The following is a 13,100-nucleotide window of genomic DNA, read 5'->3' as shown; positions in this document are numbered from 1 at the left end:
GCAATTCGATAGGTCTGAGGTGCTCTCATGTCCCACAAAAAATACTGTCGAAACGCAATAAACGCTCATTCTAGATCCCTTAATCAACTCAAGTTAATGTGGCATGTATTTCATGCATCAGCAGTTCTAGGCAAGTTAATTCTTATGTTGAATGTGGGTGAACTCTTCTTTTCAGATACCAAAATGAAAGTACCTTGCACTTCATATATCTAATGTGATTAAACTTGGATAGTAGGTTAATATTAAGGATACAAGTGGATTTGCAGGCTTCTTAATTCTTCCTGAACCCAGGCCTCATTTCAGTTAGTCTATATAAATGTACCATGTATTTATCAGGATCAAATTTAGTCAGGTTAATATTTTAGAAGGGGATTTGTGACCTTTTAATTAGGAGCTAAATGTACTGTATAGGGTAACATTTTCAACTACAGATATTATCCCAATTTGAAGCAAAAGAACCATGTAGCAATTTGTTTATTTCACAGTTGCTTAATTGCATTATTGATAATTTTGTGTTTCTTTAAATTTGCAGTTGTTGCTAGATATACAATTCATGCTAGATACCTGTATACAGGTTGTATCAAAAAGATTGGTACCCATCATTTTTTATTTTTATAGCAAAGCCTGCATGCATGCATCTTCCAAATGCACCATTGCATCCTCTTGAATTGACCAGAATGTGTCCCCTTTTATAACAACAATATATAAATTGGGATATTCTGATATTTCCTTTTGATGTGTCAGTCTTGTAAAAAATCACAGTAGAAACAGTTGTGTACCAATCATTTTGATATAGCATGTATAGGTGGTTGAAAATAAATGAAATTCCTGGAAAATGCAGACGTGAATGCAATGAAAATATTAGTTATAACATAGTACACAGCAAGTCAAAGCCTCATTTCATAGAGTCACTTTTAGGTATAATAATTCATCCTATGTAGATTTATATTTAATAGTAAATAAGATGTCTGGAAAATGAAGAGTGAATGCAATGGAGAGTTTGGCCAAATTTAATGTATCTAATCCATCTTGAATTTCAATCACCAGTTGGGCAAATACAGCAAAATATTTTACCATTTTCAAAACTATTCCAATTTGGTAAATCTTTTAAGTGCTTTCAGTTCACAAAATTATACTGCATTATTTTATGTTTTCCTTTTTTCTTGTCTAACTTAAAAGAATTAGACATTTAGAGGTAAATTGCAATCCATGGAAGTAAGCTTTTATGGCTTCTAATTAACATCTGAGTACCCAATATTTGATATAACATTTGGGTAATATGTATAGCTTAGATGGTAAAGCACTACACAATCCCGATCCAAGGATTGCTGATTCAAATGCAGCTGAACTGCAAAATTGTCTTTGCTATTTTTAGCCTTCTTTCAATTTGTAGGAACATAATTCAGAGAAGAGATATTGGAGCAGGGTCATGTTTGTAAGGCACTCAATTGAATATTTCCTACTTTTGGTCCATATGCAAGGTGTGATAGCAACAGTCAGATGGATGCATGGGTACTCTGACTCCTAAGATCTACTATTTTTTTGGAAGCTCGTCTATTATAATGTTACATATCATACTACCGCTTTGAACTGAAGAAGATGTTAATTATATAACAAGCCTGAATCTGCAGTTTAGTATCCCTTTAATATATAATATCTCAAGAATCCAATTACACATAGGAGTAGGCCCCTTTGTGCAAGATAAAATAAAACCACAACTATCCATCCACCTTATACTGTATCCACTTGTTTCAATGTCATGTGTGTAATAATACACAGCCATTATCAACATCAGGTACACTCTATAATGGCCGAATGGCCAGTTTCACATCAAGGCTGCAAATTAATGTATTTTGCTTTTATATTTGTACTTTTGAATTAATTAATTTTGTATTAATATATATGCTCTACTCCAGATGTAAGAGTATTACAGCAAAAATTTGAAACATATTTGTTGCACACACAGGAAGGAAGGTTTATCATTTTTGTATCTGTATGTGAAGCTTATTGCCCAATTTCATTTTTGGGTGATCGATCAATTTTTTTAAGCATGTTGATTGGTTGCATAGAGGTAAGTGATATCAAATTATAGGTCAGTCATTCAAGTGTCAATTACACATTTGAATAATTATCTAATTCTTCCTACCATATTACCAGTGATGAGCAGTTTGGGATCAGGTTACCCCTCAAAACTGTTCTGAATTGTGAGTGTTGATCTCACAGAAATTAACCAAGCAGAATGCAGACTCCATAATGACCCTTGTACAATGCTGTGAGAAATCCTGCATATTGGATTGTCATTCATGGGTAACAAAGCTGCATTTTTAAGTGAAGGCCAACAATCAAGCAATAATTAGTGTCTTAGAGCATGAGTGTTTCAAAGGTGTGCACATGTGTCACCATGCAGAGTATATTAGTTATTACCCCACCAATCACCATGAGTGACATGAAAACATGGCAGTGTTCAAGTACTCCCAGTCTATGTAATACAATGGCTAATTGTTACATTGGTTAAGGAACAAAGGTAATGTTCAACTGAGCTAACTGCATTGTATGTAAGTAAATTGTAACAAATACACTGAATTGTTCGTAACAAACAAAGTGGTGTATATCCTGTGTTACTATCATAGTATGCCTTTTTTAGTCTGTCTTACCTTTACGACTCAGTTATAAGCCTTTCTTCCCACTGAAGTGTTCCACTAACAAGTCTGAAATATTTAAGCTAAATCCTGTTGAAGCGCCTCTGCCCTTAAGGCTAACCTGCTAATCTTTGTATCATTTATTAATATTTTGCCTCAAGTCTAAAATAACTATATAGAACACTATAATAGGCCTGTTATAAATCATCTTTTGTTGGTGTTATCATTATTGATCAAAGAATTGCCTTAATTTTTGTATGGATGTTCTGATCATTTCTTTGTTCCAGTCGGTGTTGCCAAAAACATGGTTAATACATCTAATTGGGCTTCTTGAAGATTGATTGATTGAAATTGGGTTGAATTGGCAAGTTTCAGAGCAGCTTTCCTCATTTTTGTATAACATCTAATTTTCCTTTCCTAAAAGCTGCCAATTGACAATTGACAATCTTTTAATGGGCATCTAAACTATGACGGATATATTTGTTCTTTAATTCTTTACTGGATTCAGAAAAGCTTGAAATATTTTTGACACATTCAAAATCCTGGTAACACCATTTCATTATGTTAACTCCTAAAGAATATGAGTGTATGAAAGAAACACCTGTCATGTCCACCTCATAAAATAACAACTTTGTATTTATTATTTATCATCAGCTGCAACCCATCCTGGTATGTATGAGAGGCAGATGAAATGGCGTGTCACTATTCCAGTTTAATCCTTGTATAAACTAGTTTGCAACCCATCCTGGTATGTATGAGAGGCAGATGAAATGGCTTGTCACTATTCCAGTTTAATCCTTGTATAAACTAGTTTGCAACCCATCCTGGTATGTATGAGAGGCAGATGAAATGGCGTGTCACTATTCCAGTTTAATCCTTGTATAAACTAGTTTGCAACCCATCCTGGTATGTATGAGAGGCAGATGAAATGGCTTGTCACTATTCCAGTTTAATCCTTGTATAAACTAGTTTGCAACCCATCCTGGTATGTATGAGAGGCAGATGAAATGGCTTGTCACTATTCCAGTTTAATCCTTGTATAAACTAGTTTGCAACCCATCCTGGTATGTATGAGAGGCAGATGAAATGGCTTGTCACTATTAAGCTACTTGCAGTTCCGCCATTATGCACTATGTGCGGGAGAGCCTCGAACTGGCAGCATACATGAAAGGAAGAATTATGTAACCTTACACAGAACGTTATGACTAGTTCAATTCCCATTCATGTATGCTGCCAGTTCGAGGCTCTCCTGCACATAGTGCATAATGGCGGAACTGCAAGTAGCTAATTCCAGTTTAATCCTTGTATAAACTAGTTTGCAACCCATCCTGGTATGTATGAGAGGCAGATGAAATGGCTTGTCACTATTCCAGTTTAATCCTTGTATAAACTAGTTTGCAACCCATCCTGGTATGTATGAGAGGCAGATGAAATGGCTTGTCACTATTCCAGTTTAATCCTTGTATAAACTAGTTTGCTTGTAGCCACTACACGGCTTTGTTTCTAGCTAGATATAGTCTTATATCTCAAGATGCTAGGACCAGGAGTAGACTGTTATTACAAGATGACGACTTGAAAGCAGCTTAACCCCAATGTAAAGGGCTTTTACCCTTCACTCCATGCATATGAAGATATACTATGAAGGCAAAAAGGAAAGCTAGAAGCCCAAGTATTGGATTGCAAAATATTGGATGAAAGATCATAGCTATTAAGCAAAAATCTTGTCATTCTTGATATTTGTGAATACTATAGTGAGAACTATGATGCTTTGTTTTTCATTAAGACTTACTCTAGATAAACCCTATAATTTTGATCCCTTACAAGGAGTACTTTCACACTCTTTGTCTTCTGCATTAGATATTGGTGACTAAAACCCATATAGAAGTATCTGGTACTGTTTTTTAAACATCACAACCTGAAGGCTTTACTGTTCTTGTCTGTGAATTACAATATGAAAATCAAACATTTGAACTGGATCAATATTGTCTAGAGTTCAAAAAGTACTCTCATCATCAGTCTGTGTTCATGATTCTTTAGCCACAGTCTATAGTGTCATAGATACAATTTTCAATCACTTTGCCATGCACTATGAACAATATCAGATATTTAAAAGCAATGAATACAGATAAAAATAGATATGAAAGACATAAGAATTAGCCAAAGAATGATTGACGATGCATTTCTGTTGTCATGACAATTAATCATTTTCTCATTGCCAATTTTCTGGAAAGACGAATACACATAGGAAGTAATTTTGTTGAACATGAGCAAAATGAGCCATTATGTGTTGCTATATAAAACATGGCAAATGAGTATTGGAAAAGGAAATGACTTCTCATTAAAACTTACATCAATTATGATCTTCTTTTATAAATTTTCATAAGGCAGCTATCAGGGGAAATCATGTTTGAATACCTAAGAGATACTGATTGTTCACCCAGGATTGTTCAGTATTTGAAGTCATCCAGACAGGATGACACAGCAGTAAAAGGCTTTGACTGATAATCACAGGGCAGCTCAAGGTTGCCGGTTCAAAATTCTAACCATTATATTTGACATACATGAGCCTACGTACATAGGATTTGAAGCATTCATAATACGAAGAGCTCATTTGCAAAAACTGATATCAATTTTTCTCAATTTGAGATACCGGCAAATATAACACATAAAATATCAAGAAAATAATAAGAAAATATGAGCTACTTTTGATCATAAATTCCAAAATGTACTTTTATAGTAGGGTGTCAATAAAGGTAGCATTACAAGGCAGATGTGGGTGTGGCCTACACTCGTTTTTTTAATGGCATTTATCTCTTTTTTTTGCATCCAACATAGATATAATCCATTCCTGCTCCTACTATTTTAAGTGCTGGGTACTACATGATGACCCTACTCAGAACTGTGTCATCTTCTTTATTGAGTTACCAAAGTGAAACAACAGCAAATACTCTCCTACTAGATAAACTTAATTAAATAACAAGAAACACTACACCCTCACTATACATAAATGTGGCAACTTTTGTTTATCACACTTTATTTATGGCATACCTTTAAGCTTGTGCTATAAATGCAATGAAATAATTGTCTGATGGGTTAGTTTAATCAAGAAGCTTCAAATGAGTGAAACAAAAAACTAGTATACCATGAAATTGTTGAAGTGGAAAATATTTAATTGCACAAATTACAGAAGTAAAAATATCACTCACTCTTCTTTAATCCATATTTCCTCAAATTTGATAACTCGCATTCCCACTAGAGTAACACTCGGGTTGTATTCTAGGCCATGTATTCTTTTTTCGTAAAGTCTTGTTTTTTCCCTTTTTTGTGACATTTTCATCAAGTATAAATTTCATCTCCACAGGGAGACTCTAATGCAGTATGTCTACCCATGTTCCTTACTTCTCATCCGAGTCAATACATCAAGCACATACTGTGTAAACATGTTATAAGGTGCTTTACAACGTTGGGGAACAACTTCAAAATTAAATCGGTTAGGCGAGGAGGAGAAAGATTTTATGGAGTATTTTCACATACTTTCTTTCCAATGAAGCAAATAGAGAGCGTATGCACAGCAGCATATGGAATGTCTCAAATTACAATTTTTGTTTGTTTGTTGATTTATATTATTACTTGTTTGTTTTGATTTGATTTTATTTACCCCGACATATGTCAAAAGTTATGTTCAATAATTTGAAGTTGCGACAGTCTTTGAAATTAAGTCTGATTGTTGTCACAAAAGGACATTATACTGGACATCCACATCTGCCAGTGTCTTAGCTGGCAATTGATGTTTGCATACATTTGCCTGTCCAAAGTTTATCTTACAAACATTAACCATTCTTCATGCTTCAGCAGTAAACTACGTATGGGGTCAGGGAGTTCAAATTTGCATTGCTGTGGCTTTTATTTACGAATTAATCTCCTTCAATTAATTAATTTAATTTGTTTGAAGAATAAACTTCCCATCCAAAATTACGAGTGGACATGTAGTTGCTAAGATACCGCTTCCAAGCTCAGTATTATTATCAATTACTGTAATGATTCACACCAGTCTTCATGAAAGTGAACTACCTGCACAGGGTTGCTTCAGCCAACATCTTACAAGTCAAATATTATACCCAAGATGTTTTCAACGTTGTACTTGTTCAATTAAATGTTAAGACCTAAACTTGCTCAAGCTCACCCTTTGTATTGACAACAATGCCATAAGGAACATTCATTGCCACACAAATTTATGATTCAATCAGATAGTCAAAGCTGTAGGCAGGGGTGTACGGATGTAGGGGTGCGATGCGCCCTCTAAATGCCAATCTAAAAAAAAGTCCACTTATTTCTGTAACAAAATGTTGAAAATCAGCCCTTTTTTGAAGGAAAATTTCACAAAAGGTCCACTTTTAAGCTCCCTGCTCCCCCCTTCCCCATACAGGCTTGCAGATAATGACTCTGTTGAAATATCATAGATACTTAAAAATATGCAACCATACCAGTCTTCATATATTTGTGATCTAATGACAATAAGAATATATATTTTATTTATCTAGTATCTGGTTACATTTTGTGATTAATTTTAAAAATTGAATAAACATTAATTTAGCTGCACGATAAGAAATATACTTAGCTTAAGATTGATGCTTAGATTCCTGCATGATGATATCTCACCCACATTGAGTTTGCTCCGTGCATCAAAGTTCACTCTTCAAATCCTTTGTTATTTCTCATTTGTTTGGTTTGGGTATTATTTTCAAATCATTCCAAGATCTATATTTTCTAGACACATCTACACTACTATATTATATCAAGCAAAATTTGATAAGAGCATATAAGTCCCACATGAAGGTCAATGCACCTCTCATTAAGTATCTCCCTTATTAGATGGAAGCAGTAAATCAATTATTATTTATGTGGAAATTTATTGCATCAAATATAATATAAATATAAAAATGAGTAAAATAGTATAAAATCTTTGAAATGAACTTCATCCTGTTCATAGGGGTATCATGTGAGCAATATTGTTCCTCTATGTTAATATCATTATTACAATGTTCATACAAGGAATTAAACAAGGAATTATGCAGATTATATTCCATCATGCTGGTATCAGTTTGTCGAGGTAACCCCTTTTCCAGAACCCTAGTTTTCTTGTCAAATCTTTCCTGTATTATTAAAAATATAAAAGAAGTAACTCAATTTTAGTCACAAACCAACTGTGATTTGTTGTTATGATTCATTTATTATGTATGTAATTTATTATATTGATTGTAATGGTGTATAAATGTTATTTAATAATATATATTTGAATGTATTCATGTGTTTTATGGATAGTGTGCTATGATGTTATAGCCAGTCATGTGTTGCTGAATGCAATGGTAGGTAATATATTATGTAAATGACAATAGCGATGAATAATGAACAATGAAAGATCCCAGCCTACAAAATCCAAAAACCTTTTTTGATAAATGCTTTCTTGAGTCACAAACATTTCCTTTAAACAGAGACTATTAACTCTCCACATATCAAAACAACAATATAGCAAAGAATTTATTATTCACAACTAGTACTTGTATTTTCATGTCTATAATATTTGTAACTCAAACTTGCGCCAGACAGGGCACAAACCATTGCATTGGTTAAGTGGCTGTAAGTTAGGCCTTGTTTTGCTCATTTTTAGGAAGATTTTATGTGCACGACGAAGGGGCTTCCTGTCACTGCATGTTAAAGTGATGTTCCCATTGGCAATCTGGCAGCTCTCCTGGTAGCCTCATCCTCATATCATCCTTACATTTTTCCCATTACAAATAGACATTTCAATACCACTGGACCCTCACATTTTACCCACTGTCATTGTGCGAAGACGAAAACAACTTGTAATGAAATTGGACCACTTCGCTTTAAGTCTTAAATTGAATTCAGATAAATGCCATTGCACGCAAGAAGCAATTGTATCAAAACAACACCAGTATATACCACATCCAGGGAATTGACAGCATGGTCAGTAAAACACTGATGCACTCAGTTAATGTCTTCAGATTACCCACAGCGAAGTAAACTACTTGAGGAATGACACGTATCAAAGGGGGACAATGGCGAGTCGGTAGTTAAACGTGAGCTGTGTGTTTGATGGATATTTTGACGTGATTCCCTTGATGCAAGCAAATAATGTCACATGATAAGCAAACATCCGTACATTTGATGTTCTTACGCATCAAATGTAGACAGCCTTGATTATAGAATGTACTGCATCATGGTTGTCAAAAAATAAACACTAAGAAAACAAAACAAAACAAAAGAATAATTTGGAATTACAACTTGACATCATCGGATACTATATCAGGACATTGCCTTTGCACCAACAGACCATATCTGATAAATTGAAATTTGGTTAACATTTGTTGGAATCATGGTACCATTAATACAAATTTTTTAGAGTACTTAAAATACCCCAGGCACAAGTTGAAGGTATTTTAGAGTCTGATAAACACTATTAATCGTTGACTTTTCTCACATATTATTTCCCTGTGCAATAAAACCAAAACCTCTGGCAGCTAGTGACAGTAATTTAATACTGCCAGGTGATGTGTGTGCATTAGTATAAAGCAATGATTTTATTACCAAATGAATTAGCTCTTATGATAATTTTATGCCATTATGAAATTGGTAAGCTGATGAATGTGAATATTAATTCACAATATTTCAAATATGTTTTCCTTACCTCTGCGTATGACCTAGAGAACTGATTTACTCCATGGATAATCACCAGTATATGAAGAGACAATGAGACACATTACAACATGTAAACTAATAGCACAGAAAGAAAGAAAACTATGACATATGAATCAAAATTAAATGAAATACACTGATATACGCTTAAATGCTGTGTTATTGTCTTAAAGTAAAGCGTTTTTATTCCACATGATAATGTGATGTGATCAGCAATACAAGCATCATGAGTTGGATGCTGGCCAAAATCAATATTTTACTATTTCATTTCAAATTATTGCCACAGGTTACAACATAATCAAATTAATAATAATAATCCCCTTAAACACCCATGGCACAAAAATTAGACTTGTGAAATTAGACTTGTATTGTAAAAATTAGATTTGCAATTCTTCAAACGTTCATGACACTGAGAACATTAAAATACACAACAGAAGCACACTACTTCTTCCTCTTTCTGTCATAACTCATTACCAATTTCACCACCATTCAATTCATTTTGCTTGATCACATCACACATGTATAACTATAAGTGATCAATTGGAACATGGAAGGTGTCAATTTCACCTACCACCCACATTAAAGATAGTAAATGTCACCAATCACCCACAAGTGAAAAAGTACATTTCTTCCACCACCCACTCTTATTCTTGATCAAAAGACTAATTTCTAGAATGTATTGTCTCAGAAAACTGATGATGTACAAATAATCACTTTGTTTTATAATTCTGTTATTGAAAGTGTCTGGAGATAATGTTTATTATGTTGGGGGAGGGAATGTTGCAAATAGCCCTACTAGTATATGGCCTTTTGACTGTGGTGATCCAAAACCATGGTAATATATCCAGAGAACTGCTAAACCCTGTGACTGCTATTTCTAGGTGGATCGGTTAGTGGGTTTTAGCGGTTCTCGGATAAAGTGTGTTTAAGAGGCACTATAGTAGGGCTAGTTGCAAAAGGGGATAGGGACAAAATTGATAGAATGGTGAATGAAGCTGGAGGGATCATAGGTGTGTCACAGCAGGACATTGAAGCTGTCTATGCTGATCTGTTGAGGAAGAAGCTGACTGGTGTGATGGATGACTCTGGTCTCCACTCCATGATCGTTTCTCATGTCAGCTGATTCCCAGATCTAGCCGTATTGGCTTGTCCTTTGCCGTGACTAACCAATATCTCTCCTCCTTCATTCTGCAGGCTTCATAACTCTAATTACAAACAGGGTGCTGTTCTTAGATGTTTGATATTTTGGGGTAACATGTGTGTATTTATGTATGTATTTTAATCATAGGTGAATTAAAATTCATTTTGCATGAGCACTCATGAGTGAAATTTCCCTTGTGGATCTAAGTATTACTTGACTTGAATTTAAGACAAGTCTTCTTATGTGGTTGGGAAAACATGTAACAAACGTACACAAGATTTGAATCCATGCTGAAAGAAAAACCTTTGCTCAACTGTTCACACAAAATATGCACACGGCAATGGTCAAATGAACACAATTTAAAGCCCCAGGCTAAACACCTTCACATAAAAAAGTTTCGAGCTATTGATAGGAATAGATAATAATACATCATGTCTTCATAATAGCTTTATATTATCAATTCATTTTGAGACCACCACCCTAAGGACATACACCTGGCAACCCACCAATGGAGCCAAACATTGCAATATTAAAGTGCACGAGGAAGCTGATGATGAATTATATTACACAGATATGTATCGTGATAGTGTATGTCCAAACAATACGGTCAGCTATTGACACAAAGATAAATCATTGTAAAGTGATCATGTACTGGTGAAAATGAGTGAGCTAATCCAATATTATATTTACTCCCTTGGGTCAAATCTACCAATCTTTGTCAATCTCAGGTCCCTTTTGATCAGAAAACCAACATTCAATTGAAACATTCAGTCTTTGTTCATTTGGTTTGCTATATGTTGATCTCTTTCTTCCTGGAGGTTGGATTGAAGTTCAACTTCGATTGAATAATTTTGAATTAGCTCAAAATGTAATCAGCTCAAAATGTAACATAATGTAATGGATGAAACCTTAACAAATAAAATGATGTTCATACCTCCTGGACTCTGTTCACTATCAGAATCATCATGAAGCGGTTCACCATGGCTACTTTCGGTTGTTGTGCTAGCGCCACCATGCCATCCCGAGCTACCCATGCTGCCGCGACTATCTGAGATGTGATTGGCCCCATAGATTGAGTTTGGTGCGCCATTTCTTTCTCGATCTCTGCGCATATCATCGTCATCATCTATGACAAGAAAATTATCACAATAAGAAGAAATGGTTAGTTCAAATTATACATGTACAGAACATTTAATGAGTTTTTATCTATTTTTTAACAATATTAGATGTAAGATATGCGATGAATTAAACTAGCATGAAATAAGTAATTTCCTTGGCAAATATCAAATGCTTACCATATATCGGCTGTTTTTAACTCAACTTCCCTCAAGATACATGCCATCAAACCCTTGGCAAGGAACACAATTCATGGCATTTGGAATTTTCTTATTTTCTGCTAGCTGAATTTACAAAAACAACACGCTTGCAAAAACTTGTTTCAATTTGCTAAAATCTCTACAACTATATCATACATGTATACAAACATTAAATATTTATATAGTGCTGCTACATTTAGAATGAAGCACTCAAAAACAACAAAAAAGCAAAAGAAGAACATGAAGAAAAAAATCAGCGAGAACTTAGAACTGCCTCTGAAAGAAAGGCTACAAAATCTATGGAAACAAATGTGACTTTAGAACCCTCTTGAAAATACCCACTGATTGTGATTCCCTAATACCAATTGGCAGTCTATTCCAGGTGTGAGGTGCAACATAGGAGAAGGTCCAGCATTCAGCTGACATTGTATTGTGCTCAGTCAGGAGGGTGGTATCAGCGGCAGAACGCAGGCTAGCACGCGTAGGGCAGTGCAGAGAAACACAATCAGACAAGTACTCAGGAACACTCTTGGTGAGGCATTTAATCAGAGTAACGTGATTAGAACTTTGATGAAAGTAATGCGCTCTTCAACATTGAGCCAGTGCAACTGTTTTAAGTACCATCCAAATTAGTCAGTTATCTCCAAAATATGCTAAATGCCATCAATTACGTAATGGACGAAAACAATTGTGTTTACATCTGTGGTCACCCACAAGAACTGAACACATAAACCCTTCATTCCATCAGGTGGACCCCAACATGTACATGCATACATACACAGTAAACAAAAAACAAAACAAAACAAAAAACTAACAACAGAACGTCTGCTAATCAATTTCACCCGAACTACCACCGCGAAAAAAAGACCCTTCCAATATCATGTATCAAAGGTCACACTCCTTGTCAGAATCTAACATTTTAACTCTCAGTTCACCATTCTGACAACTATTACTGAAACTCTATACCACATACACAAGTTTAATGGATAATGTGATTTTTCTGTGTAGAACTGATGGTGTTACATGAGCCTAATGGAACTTGAGTGATTTGGCATTTGCATCCAAATTTACCTGAACATTTTTTCCTGGAGAACATTTTATTGGCATTGCATTTCAAATGTGCTGAAACTTAAGATCATTTGAAGCATTCTGTTAAAAGAACTGTTTTCGTTTCAGTAATTTGTTCTCTTAAGAATGTGTTTCTCTCCTTTACCTTACACACCTTACACAAACACTAGTACATTACACTTTACTTTGCATACAAAAACAGTAACTTCCCATATGGTA

At 34.7% G+C, this 13,100-nt stretch overlaps 1 protein-coding gene across 1 annotated transcript in view; it reads right to left on the bottom strand.

Annotated features, from left to right (window-relative positions):
- Nucleotides 1–13,100, bottom strand: part of LOC140150530 (rabphilin-3A-like) — a 128,866-nt gene that overhangs the window by 30,974 nt on the left and 84,792 nt on the right. Inside the window, exon 8 of the mRNA XM_072172563.1 lies at nt 11,432–11,623. Within this exon, the coding sequence (XP_072028664.1) occupies nt 11,432–11,623 (192 nt within the window). The remainder of the gene's footprint in view (nt 1–11,431; nt 11,624–13,100) is intronic.

The sequence above is a fragment of the Amphiura filiformis genome, chromosome 1, assembly GCF_039555335.1.
Source record: "Amphiura filiformis chromosome 1, Afil_fr2py, whole genome shotgun sequence".
NCBI classification, from domain to species: Eukaryota; Metazoa; Echinodermata; class Ophiuroidea; order Amphilepidida; family Amphiuridae; genus Amphiura; species Amphiura filiformis.
The sequence above is the reverse complement of the archived record's forward strand: the minus strand, read 5'-3'. Positions and strand labels throughout refer to the sequence as shown.